The 21,223-nt window shown below is 36.3% G+C and overlaps 1 protein-coding gene across 3 annotated transcripts in view; it reads left to right on the forward strand.

The window, feature by feature from the left end:
* LOC140147717 (uncharacterized) overlaps positions 1 to 21,223 on the forward strand; it is a 130,745-nt gene that overhangs the window by 73,986 nt on the left and 35,536 nt on the right. The window contains exons 1-2 of one of the 3 annotated variants that reach the window (XM_072169487.1): positions 10,331 to 10,561; positions 11,743 to 11,930. In XM_072169487.1, the coding sequence (XP_072025588.1) occupies positions 11,901 to 11,930 (30 nt within the window). In that variant the 5' untranslated portion in view covers positions 10,331 to 10,561; positions 11,743 to 11,900. Of the gene's footprint in view, positions 1 to 10,330; positions 10,562 to 10,617; positions 11,085 to 11,742; positions 11,931 to 21,223 lie in introns of those variants that run through there. The other 2 variants (XM_072169493.1, XM_072169480.1) reach the window with 2 other exon arrangements.

The raw sequence follows: 21,223 nt of genomic DNA on the forward strand, positions 1-21,223 counted from the left end.
CTAGGTAATCAACATGATCAATGCTCATCATCTGCACATTATTATAATATCCACAACAACCATGACAACCGCCAGTGAACTTCTGAATGGTGAAATCGGAGTAAGTGGCTGACATCACCTGCTTGGAGGTCAGTGAAATTAGAGTTGTGACTGGGTTGCAGCAAGGGGTGGTTTTATTACCCAATTGGGAATCAACTTCCAGCTGCAAGTCTGATTCTACTTTTGATCTCTGTTCTGACCATGCTCACTATATAGTATACTTCCATGATTATATGTGCAAGTGACATAGCATTTTGAATTTGTTACAGAGTATGAGTTTTTTTGTACCCAAATTTGTCAAAGGTTATTCAATGAATATACAAATATATTGGGGTTCAAGAACTGGGCCATGATAGGTGAGTCTCTGTTGCCAGCGGAAGTACAACACGACTGATTCTAATACCTAGGTTTGTGTAAACCCACCTAGGTAATTAGTGTGCCATGTCTCTGATATCAGTATTAGGCCTATCTGTACACGATTTTTCAATTGGGACATTTTGTATAGGCCTACATGAATTTGTATTATTATTTTTTTTTTCATGATTCAGTGATATAGAGGGTATAAACACATTTTCCAAGTGAAAACTACTCCACTGGATATGCCATTATTTTCACATCAAAGACCCTGGGTCTAGATCGTTCATGTCATTGTACCCTGGCTGGGCTAGCAAGTATTTAGTAAACCTCAAAATTATGCTATTTGTCCCTGTCCCACAAAATGAGTACAAATTCAAAAAGACATACTACAAGTATGCCTGCAATTGCTGCAAAGCCGCGATTTGTTAGCAAATATGTGCAATTTTGGAAAAGACATCTTTAAATTTTAGAAACCAAATCAAAAACCAATCTACAAATGTTTGGGGCACTGACTGAAAAGCTATTGAAGTAGCTACAGCAAAGAACAAATACTTGCAACAAGTTATTTTGTCCTTATTTTCAGAAAGCTGGACCACAGCACATAATTCCAAACTGTCACCCACAAGCATTAAATCACTTGAATCGGCTCAACAATTTGAGCATCATCATGATAATAGCTGCTGCAAACAAACATCAGATGTTAGACATGTTAAAGAATTACAAAAACAAATTCCACTTTCCTCATAGCAGCTATCCCAGAGGTGCCATCAGTTATTTATGGTTTTACTAAACTTTCTTTGCAAGTCCCACGGAGACTGCCCACAATATTAACCCTCACAGGTTCTAACACACACTATTACCACAGAGGAACAGCCTCTAGTAAACAAAGGCAAAACAATTTTCCATGACATCAACTTGGGTTTCATACTTTAACCCTCTCTGAGTCTCTGTTGCCAGCGGAAGGAATGGACTAAAAAAGAATACCTAGGTGGGTGTAAACCCACCTAGGTAATAACCCATTTTGGAGCAGACGACACTGAATGGATGGCCCCATTTGAAATTCACACTCCCTGTGTGGGAGATTAAGGACATGTCTTCCATAGGTGTATAGATTTCAATTGAAATTACTTAATTTGAACGCAGGAAATAAGAATGGTGTAACATACTGTAATTTAGATCTAATCGGCTTTTGATCGTGGGAAACTTTAACTGATTGGTTCTGTAAAATTGAAATTGTCTTTGCAATCGGAAACTCGTCATTCAAGAAAATGTGTTAGACAAACTTCTTCCGGAAAAGGGTTCAAAACCGGTGCTATGTAGATTCCATCAAACTGTGTCTCAGTGGTTTTTAAAATAATGTTTAAACAGCACAATCACGGAATTTGTTAAATCTATTTTCAAATGAGCACAGTGTAATACGACAAAAATATGCTATGATGTACAACATAAGTTATATGATAACGAGGGAAATGATATAATAGTAATGGTGTTTATTTTGTAATGGCGAGCCTCTAAGGCACAATTATTGGTTCATAATTGCTTTGAACGGTTTCAACACCTCAATGATAAGAAAATATTGCAATGCTACTCCAAGATGAGAAATGCCTCTCTCCCAGAGAACTCTGTAACCTTTCCCTATTACATGTTCAAAATGCAGTCATTTTCATACGTGACCACGGTGCTTAAAATTATGAAATGTGTTAGTGGTAGTATCGGTTCTTACTGCAGAAGAATGAGAATTCATGCTGTTTTAAACCCATACACCAAACATGCTGAATGCTTAACGCAAAAATAAAGAAAAATAAACGTCATTTAGGGGCTGGCATTTTCTTCGGAAGGGGGGTCCCAAATATGTCGGTGACCGGAGTCAATTTTTTATGACCCCCCTATCGCGGGCAAAATTTTTTTACGACCCCCCCCCTATCGCGGGTCGAAAATTTTTATGACCCCCCCTTCCAACTACACAGACTCAAGAAAAATTATTCATTGCCGGAACTAAGGCGCGGAGCGCGTCAAAACTTAAAAGTGAAGAAAGTGTGTGGAGCGCGGTAAAATTTTTATTGTAAGTGTAAAGAAGGCGCGCGGAGCATGTAAAAATTTTGCATAGATTGTAAGCACATTTCGACTGCGATGTTAAAGAATGTGCGAAATTTTTTAAGTCACCAGCCCTTAATAATTCTACAACCCCCCCTATTTTGGGTGTTAAAAAATTATAACCCCCTATTTTTGGTCTGAAAATTCTATGACCCCCCAGTATTTTTGGGACCCCCCCTTCCGAAGAAAATGCCAGCCCCTTAAAGGGGCATTTCGAGATCCACAGCTTCATTCCCCCCCACTGTCCTAAAAAAGAAAAGGAAAAAGGTGAGATATTTATACCACTGGAAACCTCTGGCTACGTAATGTCTACAAATGTATGTACAAACAAATTCATGCAGATTAATTCGTTTAGCAAAATATCACCAAATTCAAATTACGTTATGGTACACCTGAACGAAATTACAACACATTGTCTATGGAGCAGTGTAATACATATAATCGTGCGTAAATTACAAACGCAACTTGAATCGGAATCAACTGAAATTTTGGGAATAAGCTTTTTTCGTGGATATCTACTGAAAATTTCATAAAAATAGTATGCTATGATCACAAAATACTCCTTTAACATATTTAGCCTTTCGTAAAACACTCTTGTCTGCATGCACGTAATGTGAACATTTTCTCCCAGTATTTGGAGTCGTCATTATACAAGAGGGTGCAGACGCGTACTCGCTCAGTCACAGGCCCGTTTGCAAATATGGAAAAGTATAAACAAAGGTCCTAAAATATTCCAATTTGCGAGCGTAACGAGCAAAAAAAATCAGGTTCTTTATGTGTTTTTTGTTTTTTTGTTGTTGTTTTTTCAAAAAAGGTACAAATTTTAGGAAGAAGTTCTACTTTTCACCAAATCGCCACCCCTGGTAGAAAGGTCCGCTTTTTCAAAATCAGCACTTCCCCAAAAACAATCCTCCGTACGGACTTGCACTGTCAGTAACAAAATCTTGGGAAATGTGTACTTCTCTTTTTAGATCTTATGAAGAATACTCACGTGCAACTAATGGAATTCGGAACTGAGACATTGAACTTGAACCGCCAAAGATTCATAGCACATTGCCAAAAGTTTATAATGTTCACTTGTCACGCGCAAAGGTCAATGACCTCTTTTTACAATGTTTGCCAAAGTGTAGTATGTGTTATTTGTACGTGAGAATTCATATTGATGTGTAAAGCTCGACTAGGAAGCCTAAACTAAAAAAGACAACGGGTGGAAATATACAAAGATGGAACAGAAAATTCCCGAGAAAATTATTAATAATTAAACTAGCACATTCGTGCCATTTCATTCAAGTTTCCTCATTATAGCTAGAATGTTTGGATTTTATATAGAAATTGTTACAAGTTATGATTCATATCTAAATATATTTATCAATTCCCAAAATACATAGCATTATTACGTGAGTCATTCAATGATGATAAACATATGACATCTAAATCACAAGAAGATATGTATCGTCATGGCTTCTTCTTCTGAAAGTATACGGAGGAATGGCGATTTTGGTCAACTTAATCTTACCGTAAGTATGGTTGTCACATTCCCCGGGTCACATTCTCTTTACGGCCACTGGTTATTTGGGTCATTGATTTAAACTGGATTCAAATGTTTTAGCAACGAACATGACGAATGGGCAGGATTCATGGACTGCATAGCTGGACTGAAAGAAACATGCGACGTGACATTGGCTCGGTTTAAGTCTTTGATAATTTCCCTCATTTTAAAACAAGCTTAACAATATATTCCGTTTCCACAAAAGGACTATATCCATGATATCAGGCAAATGCAAGTCCACAAGACATCTGACAATGAAAGTTGGACTTTTGCAGCATATAAATACGCCGAGGCTTATGTATTCTTTTTTCACATTTTCACAATTATAGAGGTTACATTTATTGGTTGACCGAAACCAATCCCATTCAATATACAGGCTGAGTCAAAAAGAAGTGAACTCATGTTTCAGGAGCTGTAACTAGAGGTATGTTAGGAATCTGCTAAAAATGAAAATATCATTGGAAAGAACAAATTCTACACGTCTAAATTAAAAACATAATTGCTGCAATTGCTCACAGCAAACTCAAGTTATACTCATTTGAATACAACCACCCATTTTTGTAGCTGCACACGGTTTCAGTTCCCAAGTACATATTATATTGATTGGTAAGGCGCGATATTCAAATGCAAATAAAGTTACGTGGCAGGTGTGGTTTTTATCAACAATTAAAGGGTCCTTTAATATGACAATATGGCACCACAATTTACGGCACAGGAACGCACATTTCTGTCGACGAAGTATATATCATGAAACTAAGAGTCCAACTGAAGGGTTTTTTCGTGTCCAATTTCCTACAGCTAATCGGATATCCGCGGATTCCATGTATTAAGGGAGCAGTATATAAGAATGTGAACAAGCTCAATGTACATGGGACACTAAGGAACATACAGCCGGAAGCTTCAGGCAGACCATGAACTGCTAGATCACAAGTGAACATTGCCAGAGTTAGACATGCGTTACAGCAAGACCCAAAGATCTGCTCAAGACGCAAACCCTTACCCAACATTCCCCAATCAAGCTTCTGCCGGATTGTTCGTAAAGACTTGAATTGGGATCCCTACAAACTTGTTGATTATTAATTAAAAGCAAAAGTTGTCATTTCAACAATAAATCCTGTTAGCACTTTGTTGATTCGTCGAAATTGAAATAGATGAAAATCAATCAGCCGTGTGCAGCTACAAAAATGGGTGGTTGTATTCAAGTGAGTGTAACTTTAGTTTGTTGTGAGCAATTGCAACAATTCTTTTTTTATTTAGACGTATAGAATTTGTTCTTTTCAATGATATTTTCATTTATAGCAGATTCCTTACACACCTCTAGTTACAGCCCCTCAAACATAAGTTTACTTCTTTTTGACTCAACCTGTAGTGCTGTGTGAATTCTTCATCATCATCTACTTTGTGCACAATATAATATTAAAAGGCATTTTAAATATTGATATTGTTTCCTGATAACATGCATCTAGTACTGTAGTTATGTTGAAAGAACGTAGCCTATGTCTTCTCTGGTATAACGAAGAAAACAGAATTGAACCGAGCCCATAAGCATGGCTTCTTAATCTCTATTGTCTATACCACTGTCTACATATACGGACGAATAACGATTGTGGGCAAATAAAATTTTCTTGGAAAATTTCTATAGATTATGGCTGCAAACATATAGTGTCATGGTATCCATATTATATATTGACACCTTCTGCACATGCTATGTATAAGAGAGAAATTGACGTTCTATAAATCTATATATGCTTACGGAAAACGAAGATTTTAGGTTGTAATATGATGTATAGTCTGCATTAACAGAGAATAGATCAGAACAGTTGTAACTCAGAACACAATGCATCGAGATCTTTAAAAAGTTGATTCTCGTACGCTGTATCTTTGAAGATGATTAAATCGTACAGGTCCCGTGTTTGTGTCAGCAATAGTTACTGCGGAGAGTACAACTTGCAACTGAAAGTGAGTAGCTAGCTCTTACGTAAAGTAGCATTTTTACTCATTTATGTAGTAAAACATTTTGTTCGATATAACATATTGTATCTCGCAAAGACGTAGTAATTTAGGGTGGAAAACATAGTGCCAGGACATAATGGCATCTAAATCAAACGACAGACGTAAGACGTTATACGTGTATATAACTTAAGCATATCTAATTCTGCATACGGACGAATTGACGATTTGGTTCCTATAAAGCACAAACTGAAATACTATTATGTCATAACTTGTTTTGAATGTTTTCATATGTGCTAGCAGGGGTACCAATATGCTGCGACCATAGTATTTTGTTCCTTAATTTTAGGTGTTTATCTTTGTAATTAGTTATTCAACTTAAAGATGCCATTCCACTTTGGTTCAAGTTCCTTAGGGAATTACTATAGTCAAGGTTGCAATTAACCCATGTAAATTCTGTTCTGTCTTTCATCAAAGCAACATGTAATAGGTGTATAGTCAGTTCCTCTGTGCATTCAGAGTCTATGCTCTGTGCATGTGGCCATAAGTGGTGTGACTCATTTAACACCCATAATTAAGGAACAAAATACAATGGTCGCAGCATATTGGTACCCTTGCGAGCTTATGTGAGAGCAACTTCCTTTATATATTACAAAATAGTATATCAGACTGTGCTGTACGGTTAAAGTGAAAAGGCATAGCTTCCGAAATAATTAGTCCTTCAAGAATGACCTCGGCTATATGTGTGTGTGTGGGGGGGGCTCAGTGAAGCCGAACAACGAGGCCGAAGGCCGATTAGCGAGACCGAAGGCCGAGTGGATATATAGTTTTAAACTTCTCAAGCCGAGAGTCATTGTTGAATTACTAGAAATAATAGACAATTGGCTCCCAGCATTATTTAAAATTGGGGTTTTAGTTCAATAGCTACAACTTTAATACTAATACTGTAGATGGTAAGTCACATTGTAGACTGTTTTATAGCGTATGCTGACCGCATGCAAATTAATAATCAAAGTTTCATGCTGTTACTTGAACCATGGAAGCCATGTTTGAACCACAGTTTGAACCATGTAAAGCATGGTAAGCACCTTGTTTCCAAAGGTTTTGACCTTTCGGGTAAAAATCAAATAAGATGCACAATCACGTTTTCCGCGCTCAATTTCACCGTCAATTAAATAAAATAGTTCATCATGTTCATCGGAAATTGTAAGAAATGAAATGTCTTTTTTGTATGTTCCACATACTTGAAATGAAATGCATGAAGTTATATTGAACCTTCATTTTAATTAAACCATTTTCCAATTTGTATGTAATATTTCGCTCATGAGGTTTTCTGAAGAAGTTTAAAAGGAAACGTATATCGGTAAATTATAGAAAGTGTAGCTTTATGACTGCTTTTATGTGACTTTATGACAGTCTGGTAATGTACTGGTAAATTATAGTGATCATTGCCGGCGGAGACGCTGTGTTAAATGGAGGGAAAAAGCATGCATTTGATTAAATCTTCAGGATGCATAATTCTATCAAGTTTAGAGCCTGACAGTGGAAAAACTGTCAGAAAAGGATAACATATAGGCCTTAGATACAAATAGTGTATCAAATTTTAATGGGTGTTGTTGTTGCCATTTTGGAAAGGGGAATATTTAATGCATACCGTCTGCAGCTGTCTTGCTGGTTATGTTCTATATATTTTGGCTGTATTAGTCTTCTTTTAATCTTCCGTGTGTTTTTTCCTTCTTTGACCACCATATGGTGTTACTATAATGCTCTTTGTGCAAGTAACATACATTTTGGCTTTATCACGTTTATGGTTATTAAAAGCATTAGGGATGAAATCAAAACTCGACCGGAGTATTGTTGAAGGTTGAGTCTTTCAATGGTCTGTATAGAATAATAAACTCAGGGACAATAAGATCACATTCCTTCGTTGCATGAATTGATTTTATTCCTACAGTGAAAATAGACTACATGTTGTGATATGATGGTGTAGATTCTTTTGATGTGATTATATTCTCAAACCCTTTAATATATACCGTTATTTTTGCTTTTTGTACAAAAGTTTTGTATGACTTGCAGTTGAATATATGAGCTGAAAGAATATGATAAGCGTTACTGTGCGTATTGAACAAACAACTTGCATCTTGAAAACAAAAACTGACGAAAAATCGAATTTTCTTGAGTTGGCAACGTTAAGAGGATAATGAGCATACACAGATCGTAAAAATTAGTAATTTCAGCTGATAAATGGCAACACTGCATTCGTAAAGGGGAAGAAGCGTGTATTTTAACTGGTGGTGTACTTAGCCTGAGTCGATCGGCCTATATCGAATAAACTCGCCATGCATGGCTGTTGAAAAACTAGTGGATTCGCCCTACTATCATGGCAATTTCTGACACGAAGATAAAGGGATGATGACGCTGTGCATCCATGACAACCAATTTCGACAAAAACCTTGTCTTTGTGAGCATATATAAATAGAAATAAGGTTATTTTGTCTTTAAAAAAAGATACGAAGACACACATTCTGGCATGTGCAAGCACATGATTATTCACCTTTCGACTCCCATTACATGCCTTAATGCATAGCAAAACACGAGACCACGTCATGTTGGGTGATGTAAATTTGAGACCTAGAAACTCTACAGAGCGCCTAATGTGCATTGACCTCATATGTAACCTTTTATGTTCGTCTTGCCTTCCAACTTGACAGTCTGTACACAGATAGATTGTGGTGCATAATATGATTACGTACTGAGTAGGTGATTACGAGACCTTGGGCACGAGACACTAGGGTGGTCGTCAAAAAGAATCCAAGTAAACATGCAAACTACATTTTATTCGGAAGATGTTTTTCTGAATTCACAGCTGCAGTGGCTATAATATATATTATGATAACTATATTTCATATAAATCATAAGTAAACTAGTACAAGGACCAAAACGAGGTTTTTAATTATTAAATAATAGTCTTACTTTACATCAATCTCATGCCATGTTTTTCAAGGTTAGTTTCTACAATAGCCGGATAGCGAAATGTTTAAAAAAACAGGAAGATATAAAATTGCATGCGGGAAAACTGATGCGTGTGTTAGGGAGCCAGATTGGCATGTTTCACTTCTTTAATGTCATATGCCATATGCCCTGCTTTTTTTACTGGTTCGGGACTAAATTTGATTTTATGTATCCACGGGATATATCCGATAGGAATAACAAGGACATCAGATGGCCTAATATTAATATGGGGGAGTGGATACTGTTGAAGATATGCACTTGACCTGGTGAATGAAGATGTTTTTGTCGTCGCTGTTTATAATGAATAAATGATGTATTCATGTGTATTTATATTTTGTGTACCAAATGGCTCAGGTTAAAGCTTTTTGGCCCACTGCGTACCTGGGAGTTGACATTTTTACGTTACCAATGTTCAAGGTCACTGAGCCTGGCCAGGAAAAACCAAGATAAGCCCGTAAGAAAAAGACAATCAAGCACCAAAGCGCAACGCTCTAAAGTCTTTGATTTATTGCTTATTAATTGGTAGCCTAGCCTATCGTGGTATATTATAAATCTCCGGATTGTTGAATGTTGCATGTTGACTATTGCAAATGGCACAGGTTTATATCATATAAAAAAAGGCCAATTAAATCATACCTTATTTTCAATAGACTGTCGCACTTTCAAAAATGTCACAAATGTCACAAAGGAGTAGGTCTGTGCATGGAGGTATATAAATATTTATATATATACCTCCATGGTCTGTGTAATGAACATTAAACTAAATGAAGCCACTGATTTGGATCTACAAAAACAATGCTTTCATTGTATGTTAACCAGAGGTTTTGGTTTCTTTCCACAGTAAGTCGGCAGCAAATTAGTTTGTTTTGTAATGTTTAATGAAGCGTGGACGGCCCAAAAGCATATTCAATTTACGCGTAATTGGATTTGAACATTAGGCGCAGCAGCTTTTATTTTGGTATTCTGATTTCTGTCAATGCCATAGCCCATAACCTTCGAAAACTTCCAAATGACTTTTCCTTCGTCATGACAAGCTGCTCTAAGAATATATAAATAGTCTGTGCGTGTAGGTCTACCGAAATCATGAAATCTTATGGACCTTGCCCATTGTTGATATGATAATATTCATTAATGTTTAATTTGATAAACAATTTTTAGAAAAATAGCACAGTACTATCAAAGTACACGTATACTGTACATGCACCGTGCAGGTGTTGCAAACATGGAAAGGGAGTTTATGTAGGAGGAAGTTGTTACTTGACGTGCATCCCGTTGAATCTAGGGTCAGAAGGTCACATTAAGCCTTTGTAAGCGACAGTGGGATATCAGGATTGGAGTATAGACTACAAGATAAGCAAGTCGTCTATATCTGAACAAACTTTCGCTCAAGAACTGTCAAACATGTTAATGTTTTGCGCATGTTGGAAACTTTATCCTGTATAGTCAACTCTTGTCTGCTCGTTGCTGATGAACCAGGAAAGTTCAGAACCCATTTTATGTCGACCTTGACTGGATTGTGCTCGTGGAGACATTTTACTGCCAAAAGTACTTCACCAACTGGTGGGTGTTCAGCAGGTCACACAATTTGCGTGAACTTAGCGATGCTACTGTAGTGTCTACGGTTCTGGGTGTTTTCATGGTTGTCGAGCCAAAATGATTGCTTACGATGGGTCATGTGTTGCAAGATAGACGGCTCTTTTGTTTGAAAACAAGTGAAAATGTTCTCTGTTAATGTCAGCATAATTGGAACAGGCCTATGTGTAATACCAACGCTAAAACCAATTGGATATAGTTAAGACACATTGGATATACTGTAGTAGCTGTTGGTGGCAAACTGGATTTTATTTGCTTTTTATGCGTGATACTGTTCACTTTGTCGTATTTCGTGATATAGGACCTACTCATACTGGTTTAGCTTGGGAGGATTTTCGAACGTCATATATCGTCATCAATTAAATGTACATCATATGTGATATTCGTTTGCTAATTTAATTAATGAATCAGACTAGTATCTGCGTGGTGTAGGCCTATGCTACACCTGGGAGACTACATTGTTCACTGAAACCAGTCTACTTTTATACACGTAAGCAACAATTTGGAATCATAGACATTCTCTCTACTGTCTATGTTGGAATATATACAAGATTGTAAAGTGTGATGTGTAATGTGTTGTTTTGTTTGTATAATGATGTCAAATTACCGAAGACTAGAGCCCGGTCATTATTTTGCAATGTGATTTAATATTAAGGCCATTGTCGCTCTAGCTGTACATAACTTTGGTGTTCCACCATAGCCGTTTATGGTGACTCATGCTATTGGATTATTAACCGGATTATAATCTGCTAAGACGATTGAATCACATGTGGACGTCGACGGACGTGGATAATATACAGTTTAACTTTAACGTATACGGCTTAACTTTTCCAGTGGAAACAATGCATTAACAAATAAACATAATACCGCATAAGTTATTATAACCCTGAATTCAAGAGCTTTCAAGTAAGGCAAGACCAAGGAAACATTTAGATTATACATAAAAATAACATTCAAAAAGAAAGTATGCATCATATAGGTCATGTAGGTAGGCTATATACAAAGGCCCATATAACTAGCGGCAATGTTGTTGTGGAGCTCTATGCATGGTGTCTAAAAACATTTTCTTTATCAGGTTGGGTATTGCATCGAGTATATTGTAAAGTCTAACACCTTAAACGTATGTTTCTGTTTTTTCTTTCTTACAGAAAACGGCATCCCAACGTGGAGTAACGCTATTTTGATCATTGAATTGGGCGAGGGCAAGTAGAAGAGCTGGAGGGGTTACTCAGTATCAAACAATCGCCCGGCCGTAGGTAGCCGGTGGAGAGGCCGGCAATTACGGCCTTTCCTCATATTGGTGAAGATGATCTGGAAACGACACGGGATGCGTTGGGTACGTATTTTAATTAATATAGCATGCTTCCGCATGGATGGACAATTCAATAAACAATTTGATGTAAACAAATGAAAGACTTCTTCAACATCAAGCAGAAGTCTAACCTGGCAATTGTTGATTTTAACTTTAAATCGCTGCCGCAACCGTAAACCCCCAAGCCAGACTAAGGAAAAACGTGATTTATTTGAGAACCGTGAAAATCCAAAATACTAGAATTGTGATATGCTACCTAATTTAGTAGTCCGACACGTAGGACCTTTTTTTTCTCGTAGTTACCAGACTATAGTCAGCTCAGAAATCAGAATATTCGCTATCTCATGTGGTTTATTTTTTCCGTTCAAAGAAGGAAAGTCTGCACAGACAATACGTTTCAAGATCTGTATGTTATCAATTGCAATATCAGATATCTCGAACAGTATAGACTGCTGAAGGCAGTGATAAGTGCATGCTTGGGTATTATTAAAATTGTACAATTGCTTGAAATCTACCTGCTAGTAGCCGAAGGCTGCGGACAGATTAACATTGGTCGTGAGCTGACATGACCGACACTGTCTGATATTGAGCCCCCTTGCCCTGGCGGCAGAAACTAAGATTTGTTTGTCAGATCATCCAAGATCAATTCCACTGTTTCCACATTAACATATTGGAGTTTTTGCAGGTCGTTGTATTAAAAGACACGTATTTGGATTTTTTCTACGATTAAAGCAAACCTTACCCAGTGTCATATGGGTTCGTTGACAGTGGTTAGCCATCCGGCTAGAAGTATAAATTTGAGAGTTCAAAAATTCATGTTCTTCAAGGGATATGGGTAGTTTTCTCCTTTCGCTTGTCACGCCAAAACCTAAACCAACACACGCGGTTATTTTCCAACAAAATATGATTGGGTACTGGCGATGTGGTTTTTGTTTTTCAGGCAAACCACAAACTTTGGATGCTTTCTCAATTCGACGTGACAGGAAAAACAGCTACCGGTATATTCAAGCACAGATCCTGGATTTAACGCAAAATGTTAAAGAGTCACTTTTTTAATGCGTTAGGAGAGGCATCAGAAACTACTTTTACCATTACACCTCTGACACCATATAAGTTTTAGACTATGCCATAGTCTATTTTTGATAAATAAAAGCATGTTAATCATGATGAAAGCATTCAGTTGAACTCGAAATTAGGCTGATATTTAATACATCAAAATACTAGTATAAAATTGTTATGAAAAAGTTAATATAATTATATTAGTGACAGTAAAAGTAAAGTGGCTTATATTATTAAATGCAACATATCATAATGTCATAATTGTATTGGCACTTCAGTACTGAACAATTCTGATTTTAGAATCTGCCAGTTTATTAATCGCGAAATTCCAGGTTAAAAATAGACTATGGACATTCAATTAAAAACGTGATTTTGAACAGGCAAAGTCCCTAACACTCACACTGTCAATCATACTTGTTTATCAATCAAATTTAACCGCAAGCAAATACAAGACGCGCTCATTGACTTATGACGCGTTCATGCAATTACACAACACAAAGGCGGCGTAGGCCACATACTTGTGTACCATGTAGTTATTAATGGTAATGACAGGTACCCGGAGGATTTAAACCATAACGAGATCTGGGCGACCAATCACAAGCCAGGTCCATTTAAAGATGCATTACATCATCGCCAATTTTAGTAGGCCAGATTTCCGACAATCTCATCCATAGAAGCTCATAGACAGCCGTGTTAAGCATGTAAACCGCAATCCAATGTCAGTAGTCCACTTGGGAAGCTAACAAACAGAGGGAGTAGGGTGACTGAAAAGATCAGATGTGAAAATCTATCAATTGTGCACACATTAATTAAATCAGAGTTTTAAGCTTAAATACAATATCCAGAGTATGCACAATGGGCAAGTGGACTACAGGGTAGTCTGTATAAGTTTGCAATACTGTATAAATTTGTCACAAGACAAGGCACTAAAGTAGGTCAGGCCTATATATTCAAAAGTTTATTATATACAAACATTAATATGAGACATGTCAAGTAATGTTGTCAGAATGTGCTATAAAGTATGAAATTTGGAGGCAACATTCTGCAAATAATAAGCATACTGTCATAATATCAAAAAGTTGAGCTCGCAAAAGACGTAAGTACCACTTCTCTATTCTTTTGAAACACCCTGTAGACGCAATTTTGTGTGTAAAAAAGGTCATAAAAGGTTAGGACATCTTATCATCTGGAGCACTTTTGAAGACTGTCAATAGACACGATAGATCCTACGCTCGCTGCAAATAGTTCATGGGTCAACGTAAACAAAATACTTGTCAATTTGATGTGCTACATGAGACGTTTAAAAAGATATTTCATGCGCGAACTTGGCAAGTTGGCATCAAGTTATTTTTGGTGATATAATTAATGAGCGCTATCTGAAACAACCAAAATAAACCATGAGCCGTAGGCTATATAATTTTTACAGAAAATCCATTTATTATATAGGCCTAGGTATCAAATTGCAGTGAATGCATCGTATTTACGATCGTCAAAATGATTTCAGCAATGTGTAAGTTCTCTGAATTATCTTATCTGGTAGTGAAATAAGGTCCGGTTGGATAATTTAAGGGAAATTCCCTATGTATGTTAATAGTGATAGGTAGTATAAATTTGCTTGCTTGCTACTAGTAAAGGTAGTCCGACGAGTAGGGCTTGTTTTTACCAACTACCAAGTATACTCAGACTATAATCGTTCAAAAAGATTCACCGAGGTGCTAAAAAAAGAAAACATTGTCACGACCCCAACTACTTAGCCCCCCCCCCCTTGATATCTCCCTTAAACCGCTCGCCCAGCCACTGTCAACGAACCACTATGAAATTGGGTGAGATGTGTTTTTTAATCGTAAAAAAATCCAAATAGGCCTACGTGTCTTTTAATACAACTTACAAGGACATGATAAGTGTGGAATTGATCTTGGATGATCTGACAAACAAATCTTAGTTTCTGCCAACAGGACAAGGGGGCTCAATATCAGACAGTGTCGGTCATGTCAGCTCACGACCAATGTTAATCTGTCCGCAGCCTTCAGCTACTAGCAGGTAGATTTCAAGCAATTGTACAATTTTAATAATATCCAAGCATGCACTTATCATTGCCTTCAGCAGTCTATACTGTTCGAGATATCTGATATTGCAATTGATAACATACAGATCTTGAAACGTATTGTCTATGTAGTCTTTTCAAACAATTTTCCTTCTTTGACAGAAAAAAAAAACCCATCGCAATGCGCATGGACGTATTAAATATTAAATATTAAGGGCACAACATTGGCTCATGAACGTTGAGATTGTTTTCTTCTAAAACCATATTTTAACAGACATCGACTATTTATTTCTATTTTTAATAATAATACTCTGTTGTATTGAGTTGAAGTTGAAGTTTAAACTTATTTTTATACCAATGTCGACAGGGACATGAAAAGTTAATATCACAGTTAACATATTGAGAATATACAGGGCCGAGGTGTCGGATAAACTTTAATGTAATGTCAAGCTATGTTTGTATTGCATCGATATCTGTATTGGCGTGGGTGATGTATCAGATAGCTGAGCTACAGGGCTGTGCCATATTATATTGTTATCCATACCCACAACGTTTCCGCAAAAACACTTTCTAATCGGATATAAGACCAAACATCTCAGTAAAAGTATCCAAAAAATTGATAAGAATCAAGTTTATCATGTTAATATCGTGAGGCAGAAACTTGAATATCGAATTATCATCCTTTCCACGTAGACGTAGCAAAATATTTGACAAAATATTGAAATTGCATACTTTTTCACTGAACTCTTCCTCTCAATAATTCCTCTTGTGAAATTTTCGTTGTTATTTTTGACACTATATTGTAAAATTTACAATATTTTGTTGCCTAATTATTGCTGTAAACATTCATTGTACAATAGTAGTACTTCAGGCATGAGAATTTTCAGTTTAAAAACTGAATTCAGTTTTTTTTATAGTCAAAATTTCCGCAACTTTATTTAATTTCAGCCTGTTTTTGGTACTTTTTGCCCAATTTCACGCGCATTTTCAGTTTTTTCAGTTTTTTTTAGGAAAGTGCAGTCTCATGCCTGGTACTTGGTTGTCGAATCGACAGATCAATTTAGTGTGGCGTTATTGGTTGAAAACCCGAATTCACAACTGCAATAAAATAACCTGCCATGATCAAGTATTGGTTGAAAACGTTAATTCTTATACATCGTATGTAGCAAATTACGAGTTTACTTCGTTTTTGAAAACTTAATGTGATATGAATTATGATTAAGTAAAATCAGTCGGAAGTCGGAAATATTGATATTGAGATATGGCCAAACAAAGGAAGTATTTTTGTTTCCTATTGTTTTGGAAACTCTTTAACTGCTCACAACTTTTGGACTGGTTGTCCAAATTCAATGGGTTTTTCTGCAAATTGTAGCTTTGCAAATGCTGTTTACAATCCTATAAGAAACTTGAATACGAAAATTGAATACGTCCGACTACAGACTGTTTTTGCTTGATCACATCATATATACGGAGCTATGCACAAATTCTATATAAATGTGATAAAAGACGTAAATGTATGACGACCCTTGCCTCCTTATGGCTCGAAAAAGAGCCGTGCAATTGGTTATATTTCTTTCCAACAAGAAAAATGGCGGCTCTGAGAAGAGTCGTGCGAATTAAGATCGCACATTTGTAACTTAGAGTGTTTGGTATCTATATCTGACGCTTCCCTTCTTTAGGGTTATTTAGGGAAGCGTAAAATGGGTCAATTGTGGTTAGTGCAATGGGCGTATCATAATCATGGGTTAGCTTACAAATGTATGGAAGTATATACGCAACCTTGAATTTACTACTTTATATATAATTATATAGGCTAACTGGATCATGCTGATTAAATGTCCCAAATAATTGAATATTATATTCACTATAGCCTGTACTTTCCAACAAGTGAGAAAATATTCCAAAATACCATCTGCATTATATAAATTCATAGATATCAAATATATCCACGGTGATATATTTTATGTATTTAAAGATAGTGTCTTGCCAAGATAAACGCGTGTAGATATCGCTTTTACTTCTAATAATTATTATATATTGTTTACCTTGGCCCATAATCTATTTAGAGCGCAGGTATTCAGATGTTCGCGTTTTATAAACCTTTTCTATTATACCCAACCCAAGAAGTTGCGTTGATATGTCACTGCGAGTGTTTCAAACAGAACAAGAAAACAGAATAGAAGACATTAACTACCAGGTTTATTTTAAAAGATAAAGTGTTTCGTTTATGGCTTTTGTTCGAAATTATTGTCTCTCAAATTTGCTTTCGTATTGCATCGCAATCGCATATGTTTTGTGTTGTCAAGAGTTAAAGGCTCATTCAGCGATTTGCTTATTCGGAAAATCGTACAAATCACCAAACGCAAAATTCAAGTTTTTTGGCACCGTTGTTGGTAGTATATAGATGTGCTAACATAGCCAGTGATTAAGCCAAATGCCGTGTTTGAAAGACAAAATAACACAATTTATACATGAAGAGCTGTAATATCTCTAAACTTTTGATCTTGATTCATAATATCTAAAAAAAGACATGAAAGAAGCTTACAATAATTTTATATTTTGAAGAGCATCATCGTGCGTCATGACCTGTATATTTTGACCCGAAACACATGTATTGACCCCTGGTCATGAAAAAGTTTCCGTTGTGTCGATTGGTGGCGCACTGAATTAAAAGAAATCTCATTGAAGATAAGTCGAACTAAAGAACCTTTCTAATACTTATTTTTTTATACTATTTTGTTGATTGAAAAGCACTCTAAATATATAATTCTATAGACTTTTCCTTAATTTATAAGCTAATCAAATAAATTTCCAAATTTGTTCATGATCTCTCTGAAAATCCCCTGCTTTTGAAATTTGATTTACAGATTTTGACTTACTCTCTTGGAAAAATGCGGTAGTTACATAATTTATCTGTTCTGATCTGGCACATTTTCGTTATCATGCACCGTCAAACAATACAAATAAAGAAGCAGACAAGCACGAAATGAAAAAGGCAAATCTAAATTCACGAAAATTAGAACTAATGTGTTTTTCTTGACATTTGCCAGAAATTTCTGGATTTCCCGTCATGTACGCGTTTCCATGCCAACTGACACGAACATCACAGAAAAGCTATTGATTTTGGAAACATTCAATTTATTGACACGAATCAACCAGGTCGTATGACAATCGAGAGTCGAGACCCACACTCAATGTATGCATGGAAGAACTAAGAAACTGGAGCAAATCATAATTGATGTGACTTTTATTAAAGGTTTTACCCTACATGAAGCGCCATCGTTCCGATAAAGCTTTAATAGTACACAGGGTGTTTCAAAAGTTGCGCTTGTACAGGTGGAAGATATTTTTTCGGACACCCTGGACTGTAGTAGTGGCCAGGGCAGTGGTAGCAAAGTACAAAACTCTGCCAATGGTGTAATACATGTATCTCCGCATCCACAGGCCACTAGTACCGATTTCCAGACGAATACACGTAAATTGTACTTTTGAATAATCATATTATCAATGTCCTTAAGGGCTGGGGTATGAGCGACGTTGAAGTACAGGTATCTGGAGAAGGGAAGCAACGAGTTACCCCAAATCACAGCGACAGGTAGTGACTGGGCCGCCGAGTGATAATATATATTTATTTTGGAAGGTTCGTGTTTGTTTTAAATTTTGGGGCGTTTTTCCAAAATTTCATATTTTTGGCGATATTTAAAAAAAAGCGACATGCCAAAGACAAATCTTTTTGCACATACTTTGTTATTGCTAATACAACTCTTTTCTGCATACCTACGTTACAATTCGTTGTGGTGATTTAGTAATATTATAAATTTTGTGACTGCATTTTTGCGTTTTCGATGCGATTTTAGGCTTACCGTGATTTAACGTTGATATCTGGTCTTGCTCCTTTTATAATTTTACTTTGACCGTCGGCTTTTGTAAATAACAGAATGTAGATTGGCTCTGAATAAGTATCGTAGTCCTCTTGGTGGGTTTTTCATGATATAATTAGTTTGTATTTGCATGTAACAACCCAAAATTGACCCCTGAATTCGGGGTTGAATGCTGTTTCCGGAATACCTGTGGACTCAAACAAGTGCACGAGTGGCGACTATGGTTTTATACTTCCCGCATTCATGATTGCGTCAACGCCTAATAATATACTTCTTTGTATAGGTTGAGTGTAGCTGGTATACAAAAAAATTGGTTACATGTCAATGACCATTAACTTCAGGGATAGATCCTTTGCACGCCTTTCTATCATGCAGTATCTTTACCCACAGACATGTGCCCGTGTCATGTGCCAATATTGCGCAACGTTAAAGGTTAATATATATTTCTTGACATGGAGAAGACTGTGTGCTTCTATGGCCGAGTGGTCTAAGGCATTGTGGTTTCTTAGTTGCTGTTCTCAGTGTCGCTTGTTCGAATCCGAGCGTCTGTTTCTTTTTCTTATGCGCTGATTTATTTTTCCAGCGTAGGTCCTAGAAAAACTAATTTATAATTTCTTTTTGTATTATTTATTTATTTATTTATTTATTTATTTATTTATTTATTTATTTATTTATTTATTTATTTATTTATTTATTTTATTTTATTTATTTAATGACGTTTTGGGGCTCGAGAGAACGGACACATTTATTTATTTATTTATTTATTTTTCGATTGATTATTTGATAATTGAGTGAGCAGATTTATCGATTGCTACTTTAGTTGTGGGACTTCTATTAGAGTTTGAATGACATCGTACATTAGTATTGATTTTTCCGTTAAACATTATCAAGAATTAATATCACATGTTTTATTGCAGATAGGAAGTTGGCTTAGTGATACTATCTGTTGATTCAGAACCGGAAGGTGTCGGGTTCGATTCCCACCTATGCCTATTTTTTTTAAAGACTTGGAAAATTACTGCAATAAGTTTATTTGGCGCGCGATCTCAGTTATTCATTTTCTGATGGCTGTGCCTCTTACAGGCACCCTCCCTCTGGAATCCAAACCACGGTTCGCTCATAACACCTCCCTTAAGCAGTAGGCATAATGTGTAGGCTATAATAGTCCTTTGTGGTCTTTCGACAAACACATGTTGAATAAAAACAACAACCAGCGGATGTATCATGTAACCATATCTGACATCTCATAGAGTATAAATGTAAATACTGTTCAGAAGTTGATATATCACAGAAAACATGTACTTATATCATATTAAATGGGATTAATTTTGCCTCTCCGTAGTATTAAGCAATGTCAAGCGTGAACATTAGTGATTTGTTTTTGTTTTTTTAAATTGATGAATCCCTTGATATTAAGCAACATGTACTTACTGTCTGTTTTGAATTGTAGCTTAATCCATTTTTGTTACTTATTAGCCGCCGAAATAATGTAATAATCGGATTAACTGCCAAATTTTTGATCATACCGCGCTGCACTAATACGTTCACGCGGTACCCCTGCATTGAACCATATCATGTTGATCACTCGCACCTGTAAGATTAGTATCTTTGAAAAGAGCGGTATTGTATTCAATCTGTGATTGCAGACATACACAGGTGATGAGCGCAACTTGCTTGAATGAAGTGCAGCGTGATATATTTAAAAATTGTTTTCACCTATTGTTATGGTATAGGTTCATCACCTCGCCGGCGAATTGAGGTCATGCGTCAACATTGCTCGTATGAATATCAGAAATGGGTTAAATTGTGAAAAAGTAGGAAGCTGTCGTCTGCTAAACTTTACTTTTGGATTTTAAACCATGTTTGTATTGTATACATTCTTTCATCGGTATAGATGTCATTGCCAGATCGCTCGGCAACAAGGGTTTTGTCATATAATGATGTTTTTTCACACTCGCGAGTCTCCAACAAAAACACTTTCAATAAGATTTGGTAAAGGCCAAACATCATAGAAAAGAAATAAAATGTACCATAAATCGCGTGTTAGAATCATTGTTTCCGAGGGCATAGGAAACGTTTCTCAGTCAAAAGCCTGAAGTATACAGCAGAAAGTTCTCAAGATTGTTCTTTACAACAATTTTATGAAAATACTATTTTATTTTTTACTTAAAAGTGTGCACATTCATAACACAAATTATCGTTGTGAAATAAGTGTGCACTATTGCCCTTTACCTCCTGGTGGCTCCGAAAAGAGCTGTTCAATTAACGACCTGAAATGCTTAACTAGAAAATGGTAGCTCTGAGGAGAGACAATCAGACAATGCGAATTAATA

Source organism: Amphiura filiformis, chromosome 1 (genome assembly GCF_039555335.1).
Source record: "Amphiura filiformis chromosome 1, Afil_fr2py, whole genome shotgun sequence".
In the NCBI taxonomy this organism is placed as follows: Eukaryota; Metazoa; Echinodermata; class Ophiuroidea; order Amphilepidida; family Amphiuridae; genus Amphiura; species Amphiura filiformis.